This window comes from Kogia breviceps, chromosome 2, assembly GCF_026419965.1.
Source record: "Kogia breviceps isolate mKogBre1 chromosome 2, mKogBre1 haplotype 1, whole genome shotgun sequence".
Lineage (NCBI taxonomy): Eukaryota > Metazoa > Chordata > Mammalia > Artiodactyla > Physeteridae > Kogia > Kogia breviceps.
This window is the reverse complement of record NC_081311.1, coordinates 46,828,428-46,839,517: the sequence shown is the minus strand read 5'-3', so window position 1 is coordinate 46,839,517 and position 11,090 is coordinate 46,828,428. Positions and strand designations below refer to the sequence as shown.

Here is an 11,090-nt window from a genome sequence, read left to right as displayed (position 1 = left end):
CTGCAACAATCGTGATTCTGTACACGTTAACTCATCTTACTGGGGATAATTCGAAAAAGAGACGACGTAGACACGAGGTGTAAGTTTTTAGGAAGCCTTGGGAAAGCAAGCTAAAGAAAATAAGGACAAGTTATTTAATTTCTGAGTTTGTCTTCTCTTTGAAATGAAGTTAATCAAAAAGATTGCACTGCACGTTATACATATACATAATACTAAACAACTGGTGGCTATTCATTGATTAGAGAAAGTAAAGTAGGGCCTTTCTGAATGCATCTTGTTAGAAGGAATTTGGCAGAAAAGCACTGAACTTCAGCTGAAGTCCTCTAGTTTTTAAAAAAAGCAAGAAGTTTAATATCTTACCTGCAACAGCAGATTAAAAATTGAAAGTAGATATAAAGAGTGTGCAAGAAAGACAAAATGGAAGTTAGTAATAACATTCTTTGGTAATTCAAGAATCATAAAATACATTGATATTTAAGTGAATATAAAAAGTTTTTATGTTTAAGTGTTTCTCAGCTGTACTCCTAACCAAAGGATATCACATTCATATAATTTTGTGACAAGATGTTTTACAAATCACAGGACAACTATATGGCTGTTATGCTTTTAATGGAGGGAGGCACAAAATCCATCAATGCAAAAGAATGTTTTACACTCATTAGCACAGTGATTGTTAATTTAGGGATACACAATGTGTTAAACCTCAAGAACTACAGTTTCCTGCAACGTAAGATAATGGAAAGGCTCCTTAAATTTTTACCCACCACCTTTAGTTTTAAAGTTCTAAATGGTATCGGGGAACTAAATAATAAGCTCGTTTCAGCTGTGGTTCAAGAATTCTAATGAAGTTGTATGGCAATGGCACTGGGAACGTGAAGTTTCCCCAAAAGGGCTTTCTAGATGCCATATCACAAACTTTAAAAGTATTTCCAATAACATATAGGCAAGTTGCGTGGCTTAATAGTGTAAAAAGCCTGGAAAGCAGCTGTCTCATCTTACAGAATTTTAAAACATGGTATAAATACCATTTCTCTCCTACAGAGAAACTTTTTAAAGCACGGACATAACTTTAGGGATGCTAAGGAAACATCAATACTTTTCATAAAGCTTCAATAAACACCCCAAGGCACAGTGTTCAAAACGGCCTATTCACTAAAATGTCACTGCATTATAAGGTACAGGTATGCTATGCTTGCAGTGAGAGGACATTTAATTTATGCCTAGTTAAAAGCACCAGGTGTCCAGTTCAGCTTTCATTTACACAGGATGCACCAGTAACATTTAGGATAGTGAATAGTTCAAGTACTACATTTCCAACGTGTCTTGCCTTTTGCTTTTTGATTAGTCAGCACTGGGGCTCTTCTGCCTGTAGTTCTTCAAATATTTTGAAAGAGGCTAGGATTACCCTGAATATAGTCTTCAAGCAATATGGAGCCCTTCTGAAAGAGCTGTCTAGATATTTCAATACTAACGTTTACAGAAGGGAATAAAGATAAAACTTGAAATAGTTGAGTCTGTTTCAAAAAAAAAAATAATGTAGAATCTGGCACGTAAGCTAAAATGTTTTGTAATTAATGTCAAAAATTGCCAAGATTGTTAATACATGTTTTGGTAAGAAAAAACCACTATATTGGCAAGGTTAATTATTTGTGTGAAATAATATTGTACATTAATTAAACAGAATTCACCGTTAATGGAAGAAACCCCACCACAAGGATAAGCATCCAAAGAAGGGCAATCAAAAGGTTAGGTAAGTTTACTAGTTTCAGAATACATCAACACACCTTGATTATAAAACTATTTCATTTTTAAAACTACAGTGCTTTAATGTACTTCTAATAACAACCCAAACTAAGGAGCCGTGGAGGCTTATGAAAAAGACCTACCCACTATGATGCTGTGTTTCTAGTGTAGGGGTGAATTAATACTTTTGTAAGAAGGAACTGAATCACCTCAGCATCAACAAACAGCCTTTTTCTTTTACACAGTAACTCATAATTTGACTTATTATTTCTCTTCACTAGTTCAAAATTAGGCAGAAAAGGAACTACATCAGACCCAGAAATGCAATGATTTGGCAAGCCGCAGTCACTCAGCTCATGGATTTGTGCTAATCTGCAGAAAATTTGCTTGACTCTAGTACTCCATTCCTTCACATCTGTAAAGAAAAGCCCATAGATAAAAAGTCACTTCACTGCAGAATAAAAAGAAAGTTTCTTCCCACCCTGAAGCTCTCATTTCTCAATAAGCTACTAGAATCCACACAGGCTCCAAAAATTCTCCCAACAGCTACATCATCTTGAAAGGTCACTTTCAAGTATGTCCTAGTTATTTCATGGAGCAAGTTCAAGTGAAATACATGAAATTTTTATGATCTTTTTCCCACCTCACCTAATATAGAAACCATTAATAGGAATACAGTTCAGTGGGCAAAGTATGAATTCATATATAAGGCAAAATATCTTTGAGCAGCTAAAACTAATATTTGCACTAGTGGCATGTACCCACCTGTAGAGGAGTTCGATACAACCATTTTTCTTTATCAACTTTAAGCTGCATACAGGCAAAGAGATCACAAACTGCTGGGAGGCCGTAACGGTCTGGGGGAAAGCTGTGTTCCTCCTGTAGGGGTGAATTAAGTAATACTTCCTGCAAGAAGACAAAAGGTGGATTGCTGCTACATGACAACTGGGAGGCGTGAGACCAACAATTCATCTTCAAATAGTGTAGTGTCTATAAAGAATGATGTAAATGTTGGGCATTCTAATAACAATGAGCAAAGCTGACAAGTATTTTCTCTACCCCTAATCCATAAGTAGCAATAATATAGGCCAGATGGGGATTTGGGGCCTAGAAAATGCACAGAAATTTCAGTCTGAATAATCATAAATCCTCCATTCTGTTGCTGACATGGCACCAAAATTAATACTTAAACCATATTTAACAGTTAAGATATTTAACGATCTGGCCTATTTGCAAGGTTTGGGATTAAGAAAGTAAAAATGTATTAAATATACTTCAAAAGGTGCTATTTTAATGTGTTGTGCTCACCTTGGCCTTTCGAAGTAGCCATTTGTCTTCTCCTGAGGATAACTGGCTAAGATTTCCTGTCTTCTTTCCTGGCAAGACCCAGTCAGCTGTGTTAAAGGGACACCAGGAAGTGGCCAAGTGGCTTGTAAGCTTTGGTATGCCAGCTCTGTCCTCTCTAAGAGGCACTTCCTTGGGACATCCTTCTTTGCATGAGGGGGTAATGAGCCACTCTGACAAGGGACTGTTCCTTATGACTTGGAAGGAATCAGCAATTCTAGAAGAAGCCATTGCCTTTGGTGCCTTAGCTTGTTCTGTTGCCTCTCTTCTGGATGGACAGAGCCACATATTCAGGGAATCTTTATGTTTCTCAGGTTCAGGTTTTGGTTCCACAGGCATACCATTTTTATCCTTTCCTTCTTTCTTCAGAAGCCATTTACACAGAGCTTCCTTCTCACAATTTTCATCACACACACACTCTGCAAAGCTTGTACAGGGCTCATTGGCTTTGCAGACCTCCTCTACTTTATATGGGTCTTGATGATTCTGGACAAGCCAATCCTCAGTAATCATGCTGGGAGTGGACAAGGGTTTCTTGGCCTCCAAGTGGTCATTCAGGCACTTCAGATTGCCCAGGTTCTCAATCTCCACACCTTTGGGCTGGTTACCCTGACAATTGGTACAGGTATCAGGCTTGACAAGCCAATCATTCACACTATAGGACTCCTGGAACACCTGGAACAAGAGCTTAAACTTCTCACTAGTTTCACAGCTGCCATTCCCAGGCTTCTCAAGCTTATGGGATTCCTGGGGAGTCACCAGCCAATCAGAAAGCTCCATCTCATCTTGATCAAGAAGCTCTAGATCTCCAACCTTTTCAATTTCAATGGAGTAAGAACTGGTAGTAGAATAGCTGTTACACTTTTGGTAACTTGGTTTTTCAGAAACTTCTTGTTGCTGACTCTTGTGGAGCCAATTTTCCAAGCCCTTTAGATTGCCCCAGACATTACTGAAGAAATTGCAGGCTCTGGCAGAAGTCTACATAAGAAGTACACAATATTAGTTTGCCAGAATATTATGACTGCTTTGGGATTCAATGATAAGACTTCTACTTATATTTACCACACTGCCCAATGTTTCTAAATTTAAGTATATACATAGCCAAAAGGTATGGGATTTCTCTATTAAGATATTAAAATATATGGTTACATTAAAACTTAATTTTCTGCAGTTTTAAAATAAACAAGGCAAACCAGGAGGAAGCATTTGTAGCAGTTTATAGAAAAGAGACTAGTACTTCTATGTAATGTGACTTTATGAATAAAGAAGACAAAAATGAGCCATGGATATGATGAGACAAGTCATCAAAGAAGGCTAATAAACATGAAAAACACTCAACCTACATCTTAATCTAAGAAACTCAAAACAAAAGTTTTTACTGTTAATTTGTGTCAAATTCAGAGAAACAAACTTGTAAACGACTACCACTATTAGAGAAGTTTCAGGGAAGCAGGTCTCTTCAATACTCTGCTGGTGGGAATATAAACTGGTATCAACTTCCTGGAAAGCCAAATTGGCAATCTGTATCAAAAGTCTTAAAGGGTCTGCAGAACTATAATCTAGGAATGCCATTTCTAAGAATTTATTCCTAAAGAACTAATCAAGAATGTATGCAAATAATTAGCTCCTGGACATGCAGAGGAAATGTATTTATATTCAGAAAAACTGAAGTTTAGAGCCAATCAATGTAATATTTATACTGTGATGGATTTTATGGAAGAAATTAAATGACAGAGAAATATATTCATGTTCTATTAGTAAAAAAATCTGCTAGCCAAAACAAGTTACAGAATGATTTTTTTTTAAGTATATGTATGCATAAACAAAAATGTTACAGTGGTTGTTTCTGCATGTGGGATTATGGGCTTATAGTTCTTTATACAGTTTTTTCTAAGCTTTTTATCTACAGTGTAGAGGTGTCACTACTGTAATAAAAAGTTATTAAAAGATATATGTTTCCCAGACTAGAACTAAAAACCAAACAAAGACATATACTATCAGTTAATAACTAGCCCCATCTATTACTTCATCTATCTCAGAAACAATAAAAGCAGCAACACACCTGACTATTCTCCAAGGTCTGCTTTTGGGTGAGCCAGTCCTGCAGATTGGTACTGGGTATGTAAGGAGCCTGGCGACCGCTGGCAGGTTTGCTTCCAAGGAGCCATTCGCTGAGAGGGACAGCTGTGGTGCTGGATGCTGACTTCTGCTAATCACATAATACTTTGCTGCTTAACAAGGCAATGTCAAATGCAGTAGAAAGTTTGCCAGAAAAGCAGGAGACCCAAGTTCTCTAATCTTGGCTTGGTGCTAACCCTGCACAAGTCAAATGACTTCCCTAAGCCTCCATTTTCACAATTACAAAACAAGGAGTACAGCTGATCTCCAGGGTTCTTCTCAACTCAAAACTTCTAGGATCCTATATTCACATTGCCTTTAGAAGTAAATCACCTCTATGGATGATAAAGAGAAGGATCCCTAAGATAGAACCAACCCAATCAGAGAGCTATTTATAATTCTTATGAACTGATAACAATTACTTTCTTACTCAACACCTCTAAAACCTCTAAATTTCTTTTTTGTTGTTACTGTTTTATTTCTTTTTTTTCGGTATGCGGGCCTCTCACTGCTGTGGCCTCTCCCATTGCGGAGCACAGGCTCCGGATGCGCAGGCTCAGCGGCCATGGCTCATGGGCCCAGCCGCTCCACGGCATGTGGGATCTTCCTGGACCAGGGAACAAACCAGCGTCCCCTGCATCGGCAGGCAGATTCTCAACCACTGCGCCACCAGGGAAGCCCTAAAACCTCTAAATTTCTGACATTCAGTCTCAAGGAAAGCATTTAATTGCATAAACTAATTTATCACCACTGGTGCCTTTTTACAAATAAATGGTAGCCAAAAAAAAAAAAAAAACAGTGATATAATCAAAACCCAAAAGAAATATAAACCAAGTAATAGTTACAAGAAACAAAATGACATTTTACCTGCTCTGGCAATGCTATATAGCCTCTTTTCTCCAGGAAGGTCCCAATATTTGATGAACTAGCATGAGCCATCAGGTGCTCAGGAATTTGCTATAAGATAAAAGCAAATTAATCATGTTTACTAATATTATGCTTTCATACCAAAAAAGTGAAATTGTAATCCCTAAATTTTAATAGTATTAAGCAAAGTGTTACATTTCACTATAAATAGTCTTTACACTAAATTCACTGACCTATGAAGTAGTTATAAAATCTGAGAGTTCCCTATCTATTGTACTACATAACTATCTTCATGTAAGAAACCTTCACCAGAATTGGTAGTATTACTACTTTTTGGTGGTACGAGGGCCTCTCACTGTTGTGGCCTCTCCAGTTGCGGAGCACAGGCTCCGGACGTGCAGGCTCAGTGGCCACGGCTCATAGGCCCAGCCGCTCCATGGCATGTGGGATCTTCCCGGACCGGGGCACGAACCCGTGTCCCCTGAATCAGCAGGCGGATTCTCAACCACTGCGCCACCAGGGAAGCCCGGAAGTATTACTACTTTTAACAAGACCCAAGTGAGACCATAGTTGACTCTATATTAAAGACCATTCAAGCCATAAATTTCATAAGAAGTCAAAAGTATTTAAAGAGATACAAGATGAATTCTAGAGATGATCAATGAGTCAATACCACATTCCAAGCACTACCAGCCTAATGCTCTATAAATTTAATCAGAAAATGGAATTTCTGAAGCTTATCAAATTCTCAAGAAAGCCACTATTCAGTGAAAATGTGCTATTTTTAAGACCACCTGTGAGGCCACAGACCTGAGAAACTCACTATGAACCTTCTGAGAAGAACACTACTCACAATGGTCTTAAGAGACCCAAACGTGGTGATTGCCTGGCGCAGGGCAGTTATATCTGCTTCAAAGAGTAGGACAGTCGAATCTTCAGGTTTGAGGGTCAAACTGCCCAGTCTGGAGAAAAAAAATAAAACCTGGCTATTTTAAAGAAACACCTATTTCAAATTCATCCAAAATAAAAACCAAATTGTGAGTTAGTTGAAATGACTGTACTTTTCTAAGAAATTCAACCAAAGATAGATGACTTAACCATGTACCACCAAGTATGATATTAAATATATAAAGCAGGATGATCTTATGCAAGGAACAGAGACGTCAAGTTAAATTCAAATCATGCAATGAGTTTCAAAGTGACTCTTTTTTAATACACCAAAGTCAAAGAGCCAAAGTCAAAACAAGCAAAAAGGGTCTTTACCTCTCCAAGCACACGGAGACTTGATTGGCTAGATCTTTGTTCTGGGTGCACTCCAGCTGATGAATAAGACAATTGAACTGACCCAGCAACTATAAGAAAAATGAAACCATCTAGCCACAATGATACTAAAAGCACCAAGTGTATCCAAGTTAACAAACAGCAAATAGCACTTGAGATTAAATTTTTATCTGATCTATATTAATGCTGCATTACAGGAAAAATAGTCTCTGGAAACCAGAAACCATATTCAAACCAATGACGGCCTTGCAGTCATCTTACCCAGTAGAGCTGTTGGGCCTGCTGCTGAAGCGTCTCCTCTTTAAGCTGATAGATGAGATCTACCTGTTCATAGAGCCACACCTCACGGCTTCGAAGGCATTCCAGGTGACGACTTATGCAGCTGTGAATCTGGGCTTTGACCTAGAAAACATATGTTAGCTTCACTAGTGCTATAAGCTCAAAGAATGGTGTTTCCCACAGAATGGTGAGGTCCCTAAACTTCTGGGGGGGGGGTCACAAATCCTTTTGATTATCCAATGACATTTATGGAGTGTCTCCCCAGAAAAATGCATACATTCAAAATTTTGCCTATAATTTCAGCATTGAGTCCCGAATCCCATCCATGGAATCACCAAAGCCCCATGGACCCAGTTTAAGAATCCCAGCCATAAATGCATATCTAAGCTCCAAAATCCTCCTTCAGTACTCCTTCTTCTAAGAGGATCAGGTTTATTTTGAGTGTCCTAAAGGAGTCAAGAGAAAATACAAGGATATGTCATGCAATACTGATGCCCCTAAGTTTTCCACATAATTTGAAAACCTAGAGTTTTACAAATTCATCAGTGGAAGAAGACAAGAATATTAACTTAATAACTAGTCCTTACCTCTTTTCTCACCCTACAAATGAGCAACACATTTACAGTAGGCCAGTTTAGTAAAGAGATGTGTCACTATATGTCAACAGCCATAAGACCATTAGGGTAGACAGTTTATGTAAAATTATAAACTAAATGTTTCTGGAAGCATAAAGAGTGATTCAAAAGAGGGATAAATATAAAAATTCTAAGGAAGAAAATCATAACAGCTATAAATTATCCAGGAGAATCCACATAAGAAACTATATTTTAAAACACCTTTTTCTGGATAGTAATGTGGTATTTCAAAGTCATGTAACACTTGGTCTACCCACTCACCAGCAGAACGCTATTAGGCCAATAGAAGGAACAGATTTCGTTCTGGCTAGCTCTAACAATTAAGTCATTTATAGAACCACGCCACCACCAAAACCATGCCAATACCAAATTAACAGATGGTAGGGGACATGCTGAAGTGCCATCCTTTATGCATTAAGAACACAACTGACCAGTTCAATGAGCTGTGTTCATTCACTCTGTTACTTTTTAGTGGATGGCAGTGCCTGGCGCAGGGACCACACAGAGAAGCAATCAAAAATGCATGCTGGGGCTTCCCTGGTGGCGCAGTGGTTGAGAGTCCGCCTGCCGATGCAGGGGACACGAGTTCGTGCCCTGGTCTGGGAGGATCCCACGTGCCGCGGAGCGGCTGGGCCTGTGAGCCATGGCCACTGAGCTTGCGCGTCCGGAGCCTGTGCTCCGCAACGGGAGAGGCCACAACAGTGAGAGGCCCGCGTACCGCCAAAAAAAAAAAAAAAAAAAAAAGCACACTGGACTGAATTCTCTAAGGTGGTGCAGGAGTTTCCAGACTCTTCTAACATCTGCTTTATTTTCCCTTTGGAATCAAAGGCACCAACATTTCAGGCAGACCACGCAAGGCATGGCGTAAAACTTTTGGGTTTGGAGAAGCCAATCCCTTCGCCATGCTCTAACCAGCCCTGTAATAAGAGTTCAGACAAGGGAAAAGAAAAGCACACGTCACACCTCTCGCAAGTTATCTTTAATTTGCTGTTCAGCCCGGAGAACTCCACCAATAGCAAGCTCCAATTCCCTCCGTGCATCACAACACCTCAAATGGGGTTCTTTATTACTGGAGCAGCCACTCTGGTCCTGTGAGGTACTCATTCTGCTCCCTGTTCCTTGAAAAGAAAAAAAAAAAAGAAGAACAATCCAAATTGCACCATAATTACAACCAAAAACCACCCTGCAATCATCCCCCAAATGATTATTCCAACCAGCTCCCAGTTACTAACTACTTAGATTACTTCCGACATAGGACCTGGTACACAGTACACCCTTAATAAATATTACCTCCTCTTCCCCACCTACCACTACTGTGTTCCTGCCCAAAAATCCTATGCATCTACTTTAGTTACACTTTACACGAGAACAGATATTTCTGAAAAAATACACTAAATTGCCTGAATTGATAGGGCATATAGCCTCCAAAAAGTTAAAAGAACACTAGATTGTTTCTATTTACATACCTGAAGTCATAGGGGGCATGTGTTCTCATTTTACAGATTTAGAGCTGAAGACTAAAAGGTCTAGAAGGACCCATAATTACTTTGGAAAGAAGCTGCAAACCAATAACCTAATACAGAGTTTAGAACATTGTTTAGATCTGGCATTAACCTAAATTTATTGGAAGGATTAAATTTTTTATCCCCCCCCTTTTTTATTTAGAAAGAACTCAGGGATGCCTTCATAGCTAGGAAGCTCTCAGGAATGTACATCTGACAAAATAATTTCATGGGATTCTGCTATAAGGGAGGTACTTAGAGAAACTGGTGTGGGAAACCACAGAGAGTTTGCTAATAAGCATAGGAGAGAAAAAAACAGAAGTGGAAAAATACCACATAATCCAAGATATAATGATGAGACTGGGACAGAAGACTGTCAGAAAAGCAATGAAGCAAAGCTTGACAAAAACTGCTGGAAGAACAGTCTGATGTCTATCCTGGATAGATCTAGAATCAGAGATGGTTTCTAAACACTTACAAAAAGAAAGCAGTGATCACAGTAGCCCAGCATAGATTCACTAAGCCCTATGACACCAAAAGTATTTCCTTCTTGGGTAGTTTTACTAAACTGGCCAGTCAACATAATCCTTTAGACACGATATATCTGGACAATACTAAGACTTGTGACAAGGCTGTATACCATCTCTGTGGACAAAGTGAACATGGGCAAAACAGGCCAACTAAATTGAATCATAAAATTATTTTTTACAAAGTACTCAAAGGATAATGAATTGAAACCAGTCTGTTAAGTATTTAGAGGTATGCCCGTTTTCCCCAATTACTCAACTGTTTTCCCTAATTGCCTGGATGAAAACACAGAAGGCAGACATTAAAGTTGGAGATAACATGGGGCTGTGACAAAAATAGATTCCAAACAATCTCTACCCAGCTGTTAAATCTTATAAAACAAAAATGTAGATTTTTTTTTTTTTACTTGAACGGGGGAGGGCAAAGTGGAAGAGAATAAATGTAAAAGGAAGGAGATTTTTAATTGAAAGCAAGCTCTATATGAGTTAGCAGTGTGCTGGATCTCAGGGGAAAATTACTTACATGCTATTTGACTACATTTACCAAAAGTACAGTGTTTGCCACTAATCTGTTCCATGTTTATTAGACTAATTTTGAAATTTCTTTCTGAATAACAAACTTCAGAAAGAGGCATTTAGGAAAAAAAAGAAAGAGGCCTCAAAACCATGAAAACTTTCTCCAGGGAGGCTGTTTAGTCTAGATAAGAGAAGTCTCTGGGAGGACAAGATTACTATTCTGGAATACTTGGAGACCTGTCAAATAGAATGAGACCTGTTCAGAATGACCCAAAGGA

At 38.7% G+C, this 11,090-nt stretch overlaps 1 protein-coding gene across 13 annotated transcripts in view; it reads right to left on the bottom strand.

Moving 5' to 3' along the window:
• Positions 1-592: 592 nt before the first annotated feature.
• NCOA4 (nuclear receptor coactivator 4) overlaps positions 593-11,090 on the bottom strand; it is a 22,624-nt gene continuing 12,126 nt past the window's right edge. For 3 of the 13 annotated variants that reach the window (XM_059055126.2, XM_067025177.1, XM_067025176.1), the window contains exons 2-10: positions 9,231-9,385; positions 7,615-7,755; positions 7,336-7,424; positions 6,926-7,034; positions 6,073-6,162; positions 5,150-5,293; positions 3,052-4,065; positions 2,509-2,649; positions 593-2,158 (exon numbers count right to left, since the gene is read on the bottom strand). In XM_059055126.2, coding sequence (XP_058911109.1) covers positions 2,153-2,158; positions 2,509-2,649; positions 3,052-4,065; positions 5,150-5,293; positions 6,073-6,162; positions 6,926-7,034; positions 7,336-7,424; positions 7,615-7,755; positions 9,231-9,371 — 1,875 coding nt within the window. In that variant the 5' untranslated portion in view covers positions 9,372-9,385 and the 3' untranslated portion in view covers positions 593-2,152. Of the gene's footprint in view, positions 2,159-2,508; positions 2,650-3,051; positions 4,066-5,149; positions 5,297-6,072; positions 6,163-6,925; positions 7,035-7,335; positions 7,425-7,614; positions 7,756-9,230; positions 9,386-11,090 lie in introns of all 13 variants that reach the window. The other 10 variants (XM_059055124.2, XM_067025175.1, XM_067025174.1 and 7 more) reach the window with 5 other exon arrangements.